This window comes from Ischnura elegans, chromosome 9 (genome assembly GCF_921293095.1).
Source record: "Ischnura elegans chromosome 9, ioIscEleg1.1, whole genome shotgun sequence".
NCBI classification, from domain to species: Eukaryota; Metazoa; Arthropoda; class Insecta; order Odonata; family Coenagrionidae; genus Ischnura; species Ischnura elegans.
In genome coordinates this window covers 101,811,973-101,831,929 of record NC_060254.1, presented here as the reverse complement: position 1 = coordinate 101,831,929, position 19,957 = coordinate 101,811,973, and the positions used below count along the sequence as shown (strand labels likewise).

General features: G+C 39.4%; 1 protein-coding gene across 1 annotated transcript; it reads left to right on the top strand.

Moving 5' to 3' along the window:
• Positions 1–623: 623 nt before the first annotated feature.
• LOC124165289 (cuticle protein 21-like) lies at positions 624–9,724 on the top strand. Its single transcript, XM_046542631.1, has 2 exons — positions 624–709; positions 8,533–9,724. The coding sequence occupies exons 1-2, from the start codon at positions 638–640 to the stop codon at positions 9,223–9,225; spliced, it is 765 nt and encodes a 254-aa protein (XP_046398587.1). The 5' UTR covers positions 624–637; the 3' UTR covers positions 9,226–9,724.
• The last annotated feature ends 10,233 nt before the right edge of the window (positions 9,725–19,957 follow it).

Sequence of the window (19,957 nt, the reverse complement as noted above, 5' to 3'; positions counted from 1 at the left end):
GATCGCATACAACGCCTGAACTTTAAAACGGGTGACCTCCCCCGACCCTCGGCGAGAAAAATAAAAGATTTAAAAAAAAGGAGCATCGGGGAGCGCGATGGAAGCAACGCCACCTCCACCTACGCGCCCGAAACACATAACCAACCAACCCTCCCTTGCTCTTCCGATCCATTCTCCTCCGCGGAAGATAATTCCACACGCAGACTCTGCAATCCTCAGCCTCCACGCTAGAAGCCTTTCCAAATGACCTCGCCACACCTCACATCCTCATGAAGATATTATTTTTTTCTTTCGCGTTCTTTTTAATTCCATCCCCTCCGCCTCTTACACTATCTGCTTCTCACGCCCTTTCAGCTATTGGCGGTATTTCAGCTATCCTTTCGGCCGTTCCATTAGAGAGAGAGGAGTTGGATGGAGGGTGGGACGTCACTGGGCTATCTTCCCCTCGGGGCACCATGGGATGGGTGAAGGTAGATCCCAGAGCAGAAGGATTCTCGGGGTCGAATAAACTATTCCATATTTCTCCTCCTCCTCTCCTCGCAACCCCCTCCCAACCGTCTACTTTTTCGTCATCGGTGCAGCACGGACGGGGTGTGACTTCATAAAGGGTAGGGTGAACATAGTATATAAAAGGGAGATGTTTCCAAGGCAGGTACATCAGATCAACGGGAACCAGTGGGAAAAGAGGATCAGGAACATGTCTATCAAGGTGAGTGCACGTGCTCGGATAACTCCACCTGTTTGTGCCGTCGCTTGCTGGTCACCCTGTGTCGTCACATTACTTTCGCTTGGTATACATTTTGAGGGAAGTGTGTCCTGACTTAAATCTTGCCGGAGATAGTATTTTATTCCAATAATTGTAACGATAGGCACCATTTGTTTGCACGAAGGTTCACTTGCATTCCTATGGTAAACATTCATGCCAAGTCGGTTAGATTCTATCTTAACCTAAATGTATCACTGGATCAATGCGACGATTAGTTAACTAAATTTTTTTACTTACTTTGAAGTGTAGGTTGAATTCTTTGTTAGGCATTATTTGCGAGCGAAGTGGGAAATAGGGGTTCGGGTTGTTGTGGTGGCTAGTGTGTTGGCTTCCCACCCCGTGGGCTCGGGTTCAAATCCCGGCGGTGGCAGAGAATTTTCAGAGACTGCCCGATCCCGGCTTGAATGTTGTGTGGAGGACATTTCAAGTGCAACACTCCGTCCGTCGGATGGGACGTTAAGCCGTGGTCCCCTTGGTGCCTTTCGTTAAGAGCAGGCTAATGCCGACGCCGGGTTTCTCTCCACCCTTCCTTACCTACTCTTCCCTCATGGCGCAAATGACCTAAGCTGTCGGTCGCCTCCTTCAAAATACCATACCTAAGTGGGAAATAGGGTCTTTTAAGCTACCCATAGATTCTCAACATCCAACTCAAAATCCTGTGATAAACTCCTTGGTGTTGGAAGCTTTAGATTCTGAGGATAAAATGAACTATTCTATATGTATACCCTTCCCCGTCTCCCTGAAGCGTCTAAATTATCGTCATCGGTGCTGTACGACCAGGGTGGGTTCTTATAAAGACTAGCGAGTGTATTTAAAAGGGATCTGTATCAAATGGAGGTCCTTTCAGATTATCGAGAACGAGCTGGATATAGACATGTCAATCAAGGTGAGTTCGACTGCACGGATATCTCCACCTGTTCGTTGCAATTGCTTGCAGTACGCCGGGCGCTCGATTTTTCTAGACTTATACAATTTATGAGGAAGGCAGATTTTTCCTTAAAGGATAAATAGGTGTAGGAAGGTAGATATTGCGAAAGTAGCTAGGTATATACCCTCTAAGACAGATATCTGGGTATAATTTATTCAGTGGAACTTACAAAGTGTGTGAGTATATGTAGTAGCTGTTCTTATGCCTTTTCACTTACAGTTGCTTTAGCGTGTCTATGCTAAATTTGCATTTTAAGACAAGTAAATTCTCTCTTAACCCAATGATAGCACTACATCATCGTGAATGAAAGTCCCATTAGTGTAAGTCCCAAAGTTTCTCTTACTTTCAAGCCCGCAATAGATTTTCTGCTAGTTGTGACCTCTTCACATGAAGTACTGCTAACCACACTATTTGTCTGCTAAGCATTTTATCCGTTTTTAATAGACTGACCAGTTTCGATATTATAGCACAAAAACCTTTTGCTGCCTTAAGTACATGTTAACCATCACAAAAGATATCTGCTGTACGATTTTAACTTGATTCCAGACCTTATTTTCAATCAGAATCACGTTTATATCTTGGAAACGTTCATATCTTGGGCATTAGCTGCATAGATTGAAAGACTTCCAGCTGGATATTTTATCTCTTATTCCCCAAAATCCTCATATCTGTGATCAACCTCTTTAAGAAGGCAGCCCTAGATTCTCATACTAAAATGAAAAATTTTATATTTCCCCCTCTCCATTCTCTTATTCCGTGTATGAAAACCCTAGCCATTTAAATTTAGGTCATCGATTCACTAGGGACGGGATGGGACTATGAAAAGGCTTTGACGTCTATCAGGAAGACCTATCCCAGGGAGGCTCTTTCGAACAGACGGGAAAAAGTTGGTAAAGAGGATCAGGAACATGTTTTTCAAGGTGAAATATTATTCTGGGCTAATATCTGTTTGTATCATCATATCGCCTTATATCTGCAGAAAGCTTTTACTTCCTAACAAAGGTGTACGCTGCTCAATTCTGCCGGTAAGTGTTCGCTCGACTGAAAGTTCAAATTATTGAGGCGATGCGAATTGTTGTCGTTAATCGAGAGTGTTGTATTAATATTATTCAAATGTATCGTTAGTATTAATATTTCAGTGCCTTATTAAACTGATATTTATAACTTCCACCACATCATTCCACAAGTCGTACAAAATATTAGTTTAAAATAGGCATTTTTATTTTCAGTGGAAATATTGCGCTGTACTACTGTGCTACTGTTCTATGCTATTCTAAAATATAAATATATTTTATCAGTTTTCGATAAAATTTTACTGCCGTTGAAAGCAATTCAACCTCTATCCTCGAGGAATATAAACTCCAGCTCGTTAATGTTAATTGTATTCACTTTTCTCCGTCTTTTGATTAATGCACAATTGGTTCCCTGCAATCATTCATGTTGGCAACTGACACTTTTGCGCATGTTATTCATTTGAACGTATTTACTATCGGTGAATATTACTGCTTAGTCCTCGAGCTGGTTAAATCAGCTAACTTGTTTCGATATTATCACATCCAAACCGGACATTTTACTATCTTATTATATCCAAGGCAGGTTTATTAGATCTACGGGGCACCAAGGCTAACCATGATTAGGAACATGGTGAGTTCGAGTCCACGTACACCTAAATCGGTTACTGTCACTCGCAGTTCGCATTTGCATCCATGCATTAAGCCTAAATAGTTTCCATAGTAGAATCTTCATTCGGACTCTTTTGGAAGATTGCATTTGCTTTATTTTCCGAGTTTTACTACAGAGCGTCATTTGCTTCCAAATTTAATTTAATTATGTTGGTTGGAATAAGTTGATTTAAATTAAAGAATTTTCCTTTTATTTATCGAAATTAGTACTGAGAAGTAACCAATTTTGATTATATAGCACCCCCAGTTTTGTCTGTTATTCCATTTTTTTCTCGTTCTCATGTATAAAAATCGACGTCGGTTACATTGTGAATTTGAGTTCCTCCTGACTGAATAAATCAACCTCTTCTGTACAAATTTGATAAAACCTTAGCAGAAGTGTCTCGAGTTCTCAGTGAATAAGATACTACGCCCTTCACTCTCGACATTTACGAATGGGGAGATCGTAGGGAAGACTAATCTCTTTGGATATAAGGGGTTCATATCGTCAGTGGAATCATCTGGGTGAACAATACTGAACGTAAAGGGGATCGGGTACATGTCTATAAAATTCGATTGCCAGTCAATCTGATGTGTGAATGAAGTGAACGATTTCCGTCTTATATCATCGCAACTGGTCATTTTTTGTCACTAGCCATCATTTTTCATTCAAGGAAAACTGTTAATTTTAGTTTTCATTCATATTTATCAGTCCTTGTTCACTTTCGTCGACTCAACTTTTATCCCTATGCATCAAGTATTACATTATTTATGATATACCAATATATATATAGGCAACCCAGTGTCATATTTATCTCCTGTACAAATTTCTATCTATTTTACAACTGCGGATAGTTTCTCTTCGAGTTCATGTTATCTTTATATCTTTACATTTATTCCTATTATGGGGAGGAAATAATACATGAAGCGCGCATTACACGATTATCCACCCAATGACGCCACAAATAACATGCGAAAAATTACGTGTTGAGCATAACTTTTTCAGGGGTTGTTCTAGTGATATGGATCTCTATCCCCTCCATCATTGAGCACATTGATTTTTTTCGTCCATTGTGGATTCATTGTGCCAAATTAAGCGTAAAAATAATGGAAATGAGTGATTTAAACGCCGCCGCGATTGGCTTACGGATTTATAGAGGAGCAAGATTTAAATTTAATCTGCCCCTAATATAGTCATATATTCTGCCCTGTGGTTGATTCTCATTTGTTTGAAATTCAATCTTTAAAAGTTTTCTCCTTTAGAAAATGCGTCCTTATGCTGCTCGCAAAAGGCCATCAAGATCCCCTCGGTCATACTAATTTTACTTCCAATTATGCTGGATTCCATGTAACTTCCAATATTTTGTTCATTGATCGTGTAAAATTAAAGCTCGTTCATACCAGTTCCTTTTTTTTGCTAGTCCAATTCTTTATATATTGTTTATGTAGTTCATTCATTTTTTTCAATGCCTTTGTTGCTTAACATTTCCGTAAATGTATTTTATTCTAATGAAGGCTTTTAATCATATATTTTGACAGCTGATTTGAATGAGTAGGTACAAGAGAAAGTATCACATTTATATTCGTATTATTTCGTAAATGATATGGGTTTACATTTAAGTTCACTATAAATTCTCTGTATTTCAAAGACAGTGACAACGGTTTTTTAATTCACTATTCATTTACTCCCTCGCATTGCTCTACTTTTCTTTTTAATTGGTGTAATTATTAGAGTTTATTGTGTCGTTAGTATTTAAGAATTTTTACCGCTGTGATGACCGAATTAACTCTTAAGGTATGTCCATGCTCAAACCTCGCTGGTATTTGAGTGAAGCAGTTACAGTGATCTCCACGCAATAAATATAGTCATTAACAATTAAGTTTTCTCAGAAAAATTTCTGCAATGTGTACAATCGAATCCGAGCAATAGGGAGGACAGGTTCTTTTGGCATGTATCTATTCCAATCAATATTACCATTCACTTTCGCATTTTAATGCTCATCCTTGTGTTTAAATTGGATAAGGGGCCATATCCATATAATTTATCTGGAGCCTCACTCATAAAGGTTGTTGTACCCGTTTCATGAATAACGAATTCGTCAATGCATAAATAGTTTTACGATTTAATATTGTTATTCATTGTTGCATCGTCAAAGTAAATACGTTATCCTTCCCTTTAAGATAGATTAAGTCATGTAATTATAGTTAATCGTCGCTAAAATTTAATGAATTGGTGGTGCTTAAAGTTGAGAGTGAGCAGTTCTTTTATCCTCAGCAGACTCTTCTTCCGAAAAGGCAACGCTCACTTTAAACAGATAACCCAATCATTATACGTGTGATTGAGTATATAATTGAGAAATTTTATCTGCCGTTGCATTTTTTTTATATTATATATTGTATAATCTCAGATGACCAAATTTCAGCGTACTTTAAAAAGTAAAATTCTTCTGTTAAATTTAATACAGTTAGGAATCGTTATGATATTAAGCACGGTTTTGTACTTGTGCCAATTACTTTTGAGGTTGTATATTTGGTAATTAATTGAACATATTTTTTCGTTTTTCTTTCATTTATCCATCAGGTCTAATCTTACTTTTATCTGAAAATGGTAATCCATGTACTGTAAGTACCTCAAATGTTCCTCGAAATCCGTTATCCTTTTTAATATTTTAAGATCATATTGAACGCTCTAAGTGGTTTTTAATGAATAAATAGTCTTGTATTGCATTGTATTTGGTGAAAGGTGGAGCGTTGATTACTTCCGCGTAACATTTTCTTTGAGCCTGAACTTGAATGGTCGTGGGGGTCGTTCCAATGAGTGCACGCGCGTTAAAATCTCTACTGAGCCTTTAACGTGAGAATTTATTTTTAAAAGTTATTTTCGCGATAATTTGAGGTTTTGCCGGCGAGGAAAATATGATTATGCTTACAGTCTGTTTTTATCCTTTAACAAAATCCCGATTACACGTTTTAATTTTTGTGAAATACGGAAGAACACCCTCGTAGAAAGTTGGTTTGATTACTCAAGTGTTGAGGTAGGGCTGATATCTTTTAGATCAGTATGACCGGTGGATCAGTTCGCCAAGCAAAAGTTCATTAGGACAATAGTGAAAGTACGATTAGAATCGTAGTACTTTTTTAAGGTCGCTCGAAGTTAAAGGATACAAACCTAGGCTCTGCTACACTACATTTTTTAAATGGCGTCAACTATAATTTTTTTTCCTTAAATCGAATTAGGACCTCCTACTCAGTCATTCTATGGAATAACTTTTGCTAAACCTACAGGATTTTCATCTTTGCTCTTATATGGAAAGGAGTTTCACTGAACACAGAAAGCGTTGAATTTTCTTTAGTTCAGTCCAGTAGGGTACTTCATATCCGCCCAGTAGATGAATATTCAAAGACAGTATAGGGGATGATATATAGGAGATTCGCCATCTGGGAAGAATCCGATTTGAGATTATAAATGATATTAAAATATCAGTGCGGTTGTTATATGCTTAAAATAAATGCTTATGATATAGTTATAAAAGTACTCTAACGATTAAGTTGAGTTTATTTGGAGTATTTAAGAAGCATTCTAGCCGTCTTCCCTCCCTTCGTGGACTTCCCTCTTCAATTCATAATATGGCCTTTCATTCCATCTAAAAATTCATTTCCTCTTCCTTCCTTTCCCTCGTTTACCCAACATCCTAACCTCTTATACTATTTTGAACATCCTCTATCTAGCGACATGATCGATGGATTTTTCTTCCTCTTAGGAAAATCCTCTAAAATCGCTGGCACATTAATGGCTTTGCCTGGTTTCGCTATTTAGTTGGGCCCTCTTCGCTTCTATAGCGTTGAGGTGTTTTTCCCCGTCCCATCCCTTCCGAACCTATCTTACCCCAGAGGCGTCGACGGGCTCCTATCGCGGCGGCGCCTCTTTCCTTTCTCCTTCCTCTCCAGCCCCTCCCCGGGTGACCGGGCGTATAAGTCTCTGGCTTGTTTCCCGTCCCCAGTGTGTTGTATCCCTGATGGTCTCCCCTTGAGCCCTTATTCCGTTTCAACATCCTCTCCCAGCTCAGTACTCGCTCCATCCACGCGCTCTATATCCTCCGTATGTCACAGGCGGTTTAATCATGACAGGCGGCTACAAAGATTCGAATATTAGTCTAGTTTACGTAGTTTCGTTTATCATCATCAGATATTATTCATTGAAAGTATCACAGGCCTAGGAATGGAATACTGCCACTATCCTTCTGCGAGGATCTTCTCCTAGACTGGTCACCAGAATTTTTCTCCCCAACTTCCTCGACATACTTTTTCATCAGTCTTTAAATCCAATAGCATGTCTCTAATAAGCTATATATTTTTGAAATATTTATTTCTACTCTTAGTTAGAAGGATACAGTTAAAATGATTATTCGGTGGAAATCTTTGATATTTAGCATAATGAAAGTACTTGTCCTTTTCTACACGTCTGTATTTCTACCCGCCCACGTTTCGGAGCAATGGCATTTTCAATGCACATTGCGCCAATATTTCGCATTTGAAATGGCTTCATGTGCCGTAATCTGGGTCGGTTGAAATAAAGGAGTGTGGAAACTGTCAAGTACAGTAAAACTCGTTTATTTCCCCCATGTAACGAATTCGGGTGATACGAAATCCCCGATATTACAAACTACTCTTTGGTCCTTTGGAGAATGATTTTCTCTTTTGTAAAGAAATCACGGCCATCTTTGCTACTTAACCGTTCCTTACCTTATCATTAGGTGTTCTCACGTGTGACCATTACCGCATAGTTCTACTGTTGATTTTAAATTCTTCCCTTTACAGCCGTTTGATTGAAACAGTGAGACCATGTTTAATTGTAGCAGATCTGTTGGTTAAATAAAGACGATTTACGGAATATTAGACGGAAATCCGGTGAAGTATGGTGCAAAATCCTATATTATGCATGTAAATAAATCCCGATTATAACAGAGTAGGTATATGTTCTCCTGAAATTCTTATAAGTGAGTTTTACTGTATATACACTTGTTAACTACTCTTGGTTATTCTATCGGCTCATATATTCGTGTGCCCCTTTTCCTTCACTTTTTTTTGATAAGTTGCTTCGCATAAAGTATATTCGAGGATATTTGTTGTGATTGCGAATTGTAAGCCATCTAAATAAGTTCTGTCAACGTCCACAGTTTGTGCTCGCCGTTGCCGTGATGGCTGTCGCCGCAGAGGCCGCCCTGCTCGGCCCCGGAATCCCACGGCCCCACCACTACGCCGCCGGAGGATACGGCGGAGGCTACGCCGCCGGCCTGGCCGCCCCCTACGCCGACTACGACCCCAACCCGCAGTACACCTACTCCTACAGCGTGGCCGACGCCTACACCGGCGACACCAAGGACCAGACCGAGAGCCGCAACGGGGACGTCGTCCACGGCAGCTACAGCGTGGTCGAACCCGACGGCAACCGAAGAACCGTCGAGTACACCGCCGATCCCGTCGCGGGCTTCAACGCGGTCGTCCACAACACCCACAAGGTTGCCGTCAGCTCCGCTGGAGCCATCGCCGCTGGTCCCGCCGCCGTTCACGCCGCACCCCTGGCATACCGTCCCGCACCCGTTGCGGCCGCCTACGCTGCACCCGTCGCACCGGCCTACGCCGCACCCATCGTGGCGAAGCCTTACGTCGCAGCGCCCATCAGGCCGTACGCCGCCGCGCCGATCAGGCCGTATGCCGCCGCAGCAATCAGGCCTTACGCTGCCGCTCCCTACGCTGCCGCTCCCTACGCCGCCAGGCCGTACGTCGCTCCCGCCTACGCCGGTGCTCACCACGGCAACGCTTTTGCCACGACCCATTTCTCCTCCCCTCACGCTGCCTACTCCCACTAGGGCAGGCTCGTTATAACGGGTGGTGTCCGGCGACTCTCGGTGGGGAGAAATCGGAGCCAGCCCGTGACGACCGATGTCACTCACGCGCCGTCAAACGAAGAGCCTTAACTGCCGATATCTTCCCCTTAATCATAATCCGCATTCGGGCAAGTGAGCTTCGTTATTTGGTCTCGCAATAACCCGGAAGAATATGCAGCCCTTTACTTCCTTCGTTGGTGACTTTTTTCTCGGAATCCAGTGTGGTGTGTCACGAAGAATCGTTGCTGTTATCGCCCCAAATGTTTGGACTGCCGGAAGTGTTCGTTAGGTTTCTTTTCTCGGCGTACTCATCGTATGGGTGCTCTCACTAGTGCGTTTTCATAGTTTGTGGCAACTTACTGCTGCAGTCGGCTTTATCAAGTATCTCTGAATGAATACAGTTACCAAGTGCATTTTCCCAGAGTACAAACCACCTATTCCTGTTGTACTGATAACTGAAATAAAGTTTCCTTGCACAAAACTTCCTGTTTTTTATTAGTTGTTTTAAACGATTGTTTTTTACCCATTTCTGCCCGCCATATCATATGGCTGCATCCTACCGTTGTGAGTATACGAGACTCTTGAAGAAGACCCACACTCCTTTTTTTCTGTCGAATTGTCTCAGATATGTTGTTAAAGGTTGCAATAGCTTATGCACTTATTTCTGACGCTGGTCGAAGTAATCTCACTGGCGGAGGAGACTGGTGCGAAACGGAAATTCAATACGGACGACTACTGTGCGTAAATTAAATATCATATAAGTAAACAGGAAATGGCATTTTATATTTTATCTTTCCTTCGTCCAAAAATATGCTTGCCCTTAGGATTTATCCTATCTATCAAGGTCACTCGTAGAAATAAAAATAATAGAGTTGCCCCTAGTGATCATCCAGTGTTGCTATATGGCTACGTGTCTTACTGAAGAAACAAGATGATGTATGACCAAAATATTTCACCGGATTACTAAATACGTAGGAGCAACCTAAATATGTACCTTCACAATTACCAGCAGCAAGTTTTCTGTGCGGAAATGGGTTAAAACCACGTCCTTCTCTAGCCAAAAGTATGCAGTCTCATTTCCTTCATGGTTATTTAGTATGTGATATGCCCTTTTTACATGTAAGTGGTCCGTCGCCCTTTGCAGGGCTTAAGAGTATTTAGTTTTCGATTTACTGTCTCAGCAATTTCATTGAGAACTTCTCCCAAAGGATTTGTTGGTTTTCGACTCTTTTTGCTCCATTTTGTCGCTAGATATTTATTATAAATGATATAACACTAATATCAAATGATATCTGTATGCAAACTTGTCATTTTGATAGCATTGAATGATATTGAGTATTTTTCTCTCACAATTGGCGTCTCTATTTTAACTTCTTGACGAGAAAGTTAAGTGCTCAAAGCGAATATAAATGTTATGACTTTTATATGGGTCTTGCATGCAAGTAATTTTAGTTTGAAGTGTCGATTCTTTGTAGCAGGTTTTATAAGGGTTTCCTTCGTAGAAATGAACACATTGCTTGAACCGCCATATTTTGCGTCGATTGCGACGCCCAGGATTTGAAATGGGTCATATTATGATAATATACAAGATATTCTCATGCGATATTATGTGCAGCAAAAGCTTTGACCCCAAATTTCATGTCATTTACATAATATATGCAAGGTCAAGATTTTATGGGGGAAGTCGAAAAATTAGCATCGAAATTCATATCAAGATATTCATCATTAACTTAGAAATTTCCCTGTGGAATATGCTGGCGTAGAATTTTTCTGATTTTAGGCTACAGAATATTATATTTTAATACTGTGAAGGCCTCCATATCCCAAATTTTATATTTTAACAATAACCCTGGATTTGTACTCGAACAAAGTATCCTTTATTCAATGCTAACATATATGGTTCTATTTAAAGTTACCTTTTATCAAAGCTTTTTTCCATCATTACCTTAATAACGTTCAGTTCCATTTTTTATTCATCCAACGCCTAATATTTAAAAAATTAAGATTGCTCCTATTGAAAGTTTTATTTTTTATGATGAATGTTTTTCATTAAAATCGTTATAATTCCGTTTGACTTTTTCGTGAAATATTATGAGAATCCGTTAAATCACATTTCTCAAATACTCCTTCTTAGAATCGACCGACTACTTTTTAATGATTTATTAATGTATAAGTGAAGGAATTTGAATGGCTCATGTGCACGGGAATAATTCATCAGTATGATATGCAAATAGTATTATTCTCGGGAGTAATTCCGTCCCCGTGAATTATTTGCGTGAAGTCTTCGCGGGATTTCCACCGGTTTAGCTATTTTTGAATCACCAACCAGTGGCGGATCTGTGGGGGGACTATAGACATCTAATTTACTCTAGATAGAATGGTAATTTGTGTTCGGACCCGCAATACTTGTGGGAGTTTACCCCATACTTATTCCCCCCCCCCTTGTCCCTACGCTGGAACCGCTACTCTCACCAGCGTTTCAACGGACGTCTCGTCCATCATCATCAGAGTGAATAAATAATTTTGACTGAACAAAAGATGTTGAGATGAGAAGATATGTGTAGATATAAGCGTTTCTTTTTCAGACAAAATTACTCATTCACTCTGATGACGACGGACGGGTCTTGAAACGTCGGTGATATGCAACGAACTTAACCGGTTTAAATCCAGAGCAGACTTTGTGCAGCATTATTGCCTGCTTTTGTCGGCTGTGCGGATAAATAATCCATTTGAGAATAAAATTCGGTGCATGCCTTTCTCTCGTAATCATTCCATGTATTATGTCTCCCGGAGCTTTCTCCTTGCCTAATCTCCTCTCTGGCTTCCTTATCGTGTTGCATAATTCCTTGTCCGCCCTGCTTCTCCTACTCTCTCTCTCTCTCGCTGCTCTCTTTCTGTCAACTTTCCTCATCCTCTCCGACTCCCGTTTTGTATTGAAGTGCCCATCTGATATCGACATGACGACGACGTTCTTTTGTCTCAACGTATAGCGTGAAATGTTCCGGGTTGTATTCAAATGGGCGGTCACTTCCTCCTCCCAATTATTTGATCGATTAAGTCGAACATCATAAGACTTGTGCATGGTAAGAATGGCAAATGTGGGCCTCCAAGTTTGTTCTATGGTACTATTACTGGAGGATGTGTACGGGAAGGCTTATTTAAATGTGATAAGAATGGACATTTAGTTTGACTCCTTGATTTTCGCGTATAAAAATGTTCTTGGCTTCATATTTTTTCATGTTTAAACGCTTTTTAGTATTCGTGGGATTATTTTAGATTATTTCTCAATTTTGGATGATTTTAGGATAATTCTAGATACGCAAGAAAGTATCAGATGGAGAGAATTCGCCTTCGCGAAAAACAAAGGGACTTACTGATAGAATATTTGAGTGGAGAGCTAAATCAAGCCAATTGCTTTATTGTTGCCTGTTGACTTGCTATTTTTTTCTACGAAATTACTCGAATTCTTTTTTTATAGCTCAAGATTTCCTGGAAATTGCAAAAATGCAGCTCTTAAACAAAATTTATCATATCCTTCAGAATAATCATTTTGTGAATCAAAGTGCTATTTTGTTACTTTATTTTGTTTCCGATCTTCGAAAAAGCACTTCGTAGGTGGTATTCTCGTCTCATCTCCCTTAGTTTTTTTATAATTAACACAGCTTTGGAAATATTGAGAATTTTTGAGTATTTTTCTCATTGTGGTGTAGGGTAGCAACTCAGGAAACTTAGATTATTACATTTTCTGTCTTCATGGGTGTTTTTCTCGTATTAATCGCGGAAATGACTTCATTTCTGATGAAAAGTATACTCGCGACTGTGATTATAACCTATTCCTTTTTTCTTTTCCGGAGTCTCCCATTATTTTCCCATCATGAAGTTTCTGGCTTCCCCGTAACCCACAGCTGTTCATCTTGATCATGCTTCCAGTCATTAGATAAGGGAGAGCTGGATGGCTAGGCGAAATCTCGTTTTCATGGACTGGTTCTGAGATACTCAACGTGGTTTCGCCTTTGTTTATATGCCACTGATATCTACGGTTTGCGGCTATTGTGACCACATAAAGGATAGTTGATAATGGAGTAATTGGTGAAAAGTCGGAAGTGAAAGCTGGTCTGTTTTCAACTTTGAAAGGAAATAATTCCAATCAGTTGCGTTGAAGAATTTATTTCGCATTTACACGCATTATGGTACCCTAACCAGCATTGCAATATCAATTGTCATGGAAAGGGCATGATTTGGGAAGGAATACAAGATATTAATTATGTATCTGGACGACTTTTCCTGTTTAAACATATTGTAATGTATAATTTTCTTTATTTGCACACCCTCATGTCCTTTTTAGTCACTGTGGCGAAAATTTACGGTTTTTAAACTCAGTTTACACTGTTAACTCTCTGAAACTCGTCTGAATGTCGTCTGATGAAGTGCTTTCGATTAATATTTTTGTAATTCTTATATTATCGATGGGCTTATTGTCAAAACAATAAGTAAATTTTGTCTGATATTCACCTACTAACGAGCAGGAAGTCGAAGTAAAAAAAATTGTTTACGGTGTGTATTATATTTTAGTGGCTGGGAAGAGGGTTGAATTAGGGGAGGGGGCGGCAAACTGATCTTTGCCCCCCCCAAAAAAACTCACAGTTCCGATCCTGTATCCTTGGAGTCTCGTCCAAAAAAGAACCGAGCATTCTGCTCGCAAGTGGTTTATACGACGCGAGTTTATTTCGCGCGGCAATTGGGGAAGTGGTCCGTTTTGGAAGTTCTTCGTCGACTTTGCGCTCGTAAATGATCGTCGATTCCGACCTGCTGTGCCGAAAACATTAAATTATCCTTTCTCTCGTCGACCGCGTGTGCTGCCCTCTCTCTTTCCGTTCCGAGTTGTTATTAAAGGCACCTTCACCACCGCGGACTGCGTCTCCTCCCGCCTGGGAAGCGTTTATGCAACCTTAAGCGAGGCCCCACCTCATTCACGCGGAGAGAAACGAAAAACAAAACATAGCTCACACACTCCGTGTTGTTTTTAAAAAACTATGTAGGAATTCCTCATCCAATGCCCCATGTGCTTTTCAGATCATACAGATCAGTAAGTTCCCTACCATGCTTCTCCTACAGTGTAGAGCTGAAACACAGAGAATACACGCCGTATTGCTTTTTGCTCGAAAGTTTTCTGATGTAAAAGTATAAGAGAGGCAGTGGCGCAGCGAGGGGGGGTTTTGGGGATTAAACCCCCCCCCCAGAGCTCAAAGAAATTTTTAAGTTTAATCCCTTTTACTTAATTGGATTGATATTACTAATAGAATACTGTAAGTACATATTAATAAAATATCCCTCAGAAAGCCGTAAAACTCGCTATTTTGAACCCTTGGTCTAAAATTTTTTCTGGAGGGCCCCCGGAACTCCAGCTTACCCTGGCGGGTATGCAATACCCCCACACCCCTAAGTATTAGCTGCGCCTAAAACCCCCAACCTTAATTCTTAGCTGCGCCCCTGACCGGGACCGCATAATTAAGGAAGCCATCGAGGTCCGCCTCAATCCCAAAAATGTCAATCGCGATACCGGAACATTTTGAACCGTTTATCTTAAAATTCCGTAATTTATTAATCTCGCACCTACCGCTTATCCTGGTGAGTATTCCATACCTCCACACACCCCGGTATTAGTTGCACCTAAACCCCCCTCCCCACAGCCTTAATTCCTAGCTGCGCCCCAAAAGGTGGTGCTATTTCGCACTTGTCCGGTCGCAACTTGAATATACAACCAGCAAATGGGATCCGGCGCAGAAATACATAAACCGTGAAATTAATAAAATGCAAAAATAAGCTGCGCGATTTATCAAAAACTGCTGCTTGAGAGCGAGCGTTACGCAGATGGTAAACGAAATAGTTTGGGAGCCGACAGAGACTCAAGAGGCTGTGCGCTAGGCTTAGTTTGCTTGAACAATTGAAAATTCAGAGCGACACGGAGAGACATCGTACTAGAATTCCACTACATTTCCAAATGCGACAGAAACGATAATTTGAGAGAGATATTTTGCAGAAGGGATAGGTGTGGGGATTAACTTTTCCCCCGAACAATAAATACGACTTTTATAAATTCTATGCTGTACTTCGTGAGAGCATTCCATGTCTTTTTCTTAACTGCTGGTGTCCTAACATCCCCCGCCACACGCCTATTGAGGTGGCTTGCGGAGTAGTGTGTAGATGTAGATGCCTGAAAAACTATGTAGGAATTCTTCGTCCAATACCCCGAGTGCTCAATAGATTATGCAGATGCAAAAAAAGGCGTCCAATTCTTCCCTGTTAGAGATACAATCAATAAAAGCCTTGTAAAAGACACTTTGACCATTACATGTTAACCTGTGTTTGCAAGAACGCGAAAATACGCCGTGTAAATTCACTTTCGCTTACATAAATACGAATGCATGAAAAGAAAATTGAGTGCATTCTTTATTTATGATGATAGTCTTCACCCTTTCCGTAATGGAAAATAAAATATCCCATCGTAATGTTCATTTTATGTTTTTTTAATATCCATGACCTGGGTTTCGTATGATTTAAATGGAGATAAGGTGCAAAATTTAAATTCGTAAACCTTACAAAATGTTGTTTTTAAATATATATTTATTTAACTTGGATCATGTATTCGTGCTTTTTCTCTTCCTGTTCATCGATTCCTGCATTTTCTTTTGCAAATTCCTACATGTTTATTTATCGCGTACCTACCTAGCTCTTAGTAGCTCTTTTCTGCGACAGCGTTCGAAAGGTATTACGGCGTAGCTTGTTTACAACGCATTTTAAATTGAATTTATCATTCTGTACATTATGAGGACAGCTAGAAAAAAACTAAAACTGTTTGAAATAGATTGGCTTCAATTAATGAATATCTGACTCTACTTATAGGCTAATGAAAGAAATGGAGCTAGGAGTCCCATGAAATCATGAGAGAGATTCGTTCCGTTTAACGATTCAATTTTTCTTCCGTTTATCAAACACGGGGCTGATTTTCCTTCACTCGAAATGTATTATTTATTTTCACTTCTTATTTACTCTTCACAGTTCATTCCAAAACATCAAAATTCATTCTACAATGCAGTGTGATATGATGAAAAAGTAAGAGTCGTAATAGACCCTATTATAAAATAATCATATGCATATTCATCTCCTTGGGCTTATGTGGTTCCCATTTTGAAGTTACTTGTCAATCCTTACTAAGGGATTCTTTTTAATTTTTATGAATTTGAATATAATATTTATAATTGTACACTATAAACATTTTCTTGGATAACCTGCTGTGCTGAATTCACAGACAAATGTACTGTTATGTTAGAGCTCGCTATGTTCCCACCTCGGAGTTATTTAGACCTGTAAACCTCAAATTTGTCTCAAAATTTGTCGTTATTTGCCTTAAAAAATCGGCTAATAATTCTCCAGCATAATTGTTGACGTATACATGTATTTTTATTATTTGTACTTTGGCATATTTCTTGTTTGGCGTCTTTAATTCAGGAACTATAATCATCTCTTTGTGTGTATGTTTTTTCTTAATTTACGACGTGGCTGAAAAAGGCTTTATCGCCTCATGCAATTCGTTGGCATTAAATGTGCACCGAGGTGAGTATGGGGTTGCGTGCATCTTGTGAGAAAATGTAGTTTCCTTCTGAGATCCGGCACTTAAGTCGTTAAGAAAAGAGCTTTGTGAAGTAGAACTTCATGGTAAAATCGTGCCGACTTGAGTGAAGCGATCACGACTAAGTGGTATTGTGTCCAGAGGCATGTTTATATTGTGTCTGCAGTGCTCAAGTAACTACTTAATTTCCATTGTGTTCACAGGCGCTGGTTATTTGCTAAGCGCTATGTGCACTGGCAATATTTGGTGCAAGCTACCCTCTGCAAGCGACAGAAATTGAAGAGTGTCTTTTGATTTATGCGGGCCACTAGAGGAAGCGTTTTGCTGCCTGTAAACCGTTACCAATTATTGCCGATCCCCTTTACATCTTACGTTTAACCCCATCCACTTAAATTTATTTTCTGAAAATCGCGCTCCTATCATCAACTTATTATTTTGATTCTTTTTAAAAGGAATGCTAGGCATTGAAATGATATTTTTTGGCTTTTAATCAACGAAGAACAATGAAATAAAAAGTGATTATAATTTCATATGGTGAGGTATCTAGTTACGTGCATCGAGAACACACCTATCGCTACTCGCATAATATCATTTGATTACTTCCAATACATCATATTTCATGAAATATAAGTTCTTCATGTTATTCATTAACATTGTTACACTTTAAAAATATTGATATTTTTGTCCTTAAATTGTGTTAAAATTATGAAAATCCGATGACGAGCTACACCCGTCATTGCATGATTTGACATCGAAAGTTCATGACGAGCTAGACTCGTAATTTCAGCGCAATGCGTTAATTGAGCCGATCCACAAGTTCCTACGATGATAAAAGGTACAAAAACTTCCGGGTTAAATCAGCTATAAAAGTAAGTGCAATGGAACGACCTACCTGAAGTTATTTTTAAGATCTTCCCCGCATAAGCGAAAATTTTTAGGAACAAACGTTCATCGTTTATCGGTTAATTACATAGTGATTTATTAGTGAGTGTGCGAAATGGGGTTAATTGGGTCAATTTTCTTTTGTTAGTGGTATGATATTAGAATTAATGTATTTTGCATTGTGTTTGGAATTCGGCTATATGGGTCATAGTTCAATTGTTAGTTGTATGATATTAGACATAATGTATTTTGCAGTTTGTTTGGAATTGGGCTATTGGGGTCATAGTTCAATTGTTAGTTGTATGATATTCAAATTAATGTATTGTTTTTTTTACCGTAGGTGTATTTTCTGTTTCTTACTTCGTTACTAAATTGGTGCATTTGTTATTCATGAATGTAAATCAAATGCTACCACCAGGAAATTGCCTACTCGCAGCAATATGTAATAATAATAGTAAACTGTTCACTGATTGTTAAGCGGTACGAAGTACGCCGGGTCAGCCGGTAACAAAATATAAGGGTGAATTAAACAGTGTTTCATTTTTTGACCAGCCTTATATGATGCTTGATGAAATTATCAGTCATATGTATATTTATACTGTCTTTACGCTTTCTATTCCATCATATAAGCATCTCCTTGACGTTTTTGGCATATTGAAAATAAAAAAAACAATAAAGAAATCGTGCCAGATGGGCATATGGGGTCAAATTTGAAAAACATAACTTCGGAAAGAACGCCCACTTTCGAATTTCTCGGTGAATTATGAAAATTTGCCTCATTCTGTACTATATGTAATATTGATTCTATCTTGGAATTTCCAACGCTTTGGAGAAATAATGTCTATCACCTAGTGATAAGCCGATTTAAATTCAATACCCTGGCAAAAACTAAAAAAGGATAGTTTCCTTCATCAAAGAAAACGAAAGGCATTGGTTACGATTCGTTACCCACCAGTAGTGTATTCATAATATACAAATTATTTGGTTTTAGAAATCCCAGTTTAGACGAATGGCAATTGTCAATTTTAGCCTCATTTGAAAAAGGCCAGATTGGCGCCCATGCGATTCCACTCCACGTGACGTCACAGGGACCTAGTTTCTACACGAGAGGATAGGAGTTTTACATCGTCTGAAATTACCAATGTATGCATGAGGCACAGAGCTAAGGGAGACATGTCTTAATAATCACCTATTAAAACTACCTAAGGTCGGATAGTTTTCTTCGTTTGATAGGGTATTGATAATCCTTATTAAAGCCAAGCGCTACCTGCTAGCAGGGTACTCTGCTACCTGCTAGCAGCCTGCGTCGTATCAGCGCTCAAAGCCTCGCCCCAAGGTCACCTCACTTGCGACAGTGGGTACCAGAATGACGTCACACGGGGTTTTCCCAGCGTTCAGACTTAGCCGTCGCGTTTTCGCGCGCTTGAAAATTTTCACTTTTCATTTGATCGCGAAAAATGTATATCGCATAAAAAAATCTAAAAGTGTGAAATATGTACTCCGTGAGTAATAATATTTCGATTTAGGCAATAAAAAAATTATAGGAAATCGCCCTATTCTATATTTGTAAAGTGTTTTTCAAAGTGAAAAGGTCACGTAGCCTAATCGCTGTTATTCTGTCCACTTGTGGACTCTCGTGAACGTTTGAATAATCCGATCGAATGCGTGACTTCTTTAAACACGGCAGCTGTGTCATTCGCACGAGCCATCATGTCAACCGGCTTCACCGCTTTCGCGAATCGGGTTCTTCCTCTTTGTGGTGGCTTTACATTTCACATCTCCTCGCGCTAACAATCACGTGGCAATGAGATGAGATCAATACCTTTGTGCTCAATTCATTTTATTTCCGTAATCAACAGTTCAGTTTCCCTACCAATAAATTAGTTTGCTTTATATTGAGACTTGAATTCACTCCATAATTTTCCGCCGGCGCACAGTGGGCTAAAATCGAAAAAAGCTGGACAAAAACTCAAAAACGATTTTTTTTAGAACGGAAATCGAAATTTTGCACAGTTATTGTCTATACATTTGTGCATATTTTGGTGCATGCTGTTTTCAATAGGTTATTTTTTCAAACAAATCACTTGGCCTCAAAGTGGAACATATTTCGCAAAACACACCATCTGTGGTTATTCAACAGCAGCAAAAATTTACGATATTATCAAGCCGTTTACAATTGTTAATTCTTGTCAATTTTCATGA

Bases quoted from the DNA above. Each gene is read 5' to 3' on its own strand.
- LOC124165289 (XM_046542631.1), top strand. From the start codon at position 638: ATGTTTCCAAGGCAGGTACATCAGATCAACGGGAACCAGTGGGAAAAG. The intron at 710-8,532 runs GTGAGTGCACGT...CAACGTCCACAG, and splicing joins TCAGGAACATGTCTATCAAG to TTTGTGCTCGCCGTTGCCGT.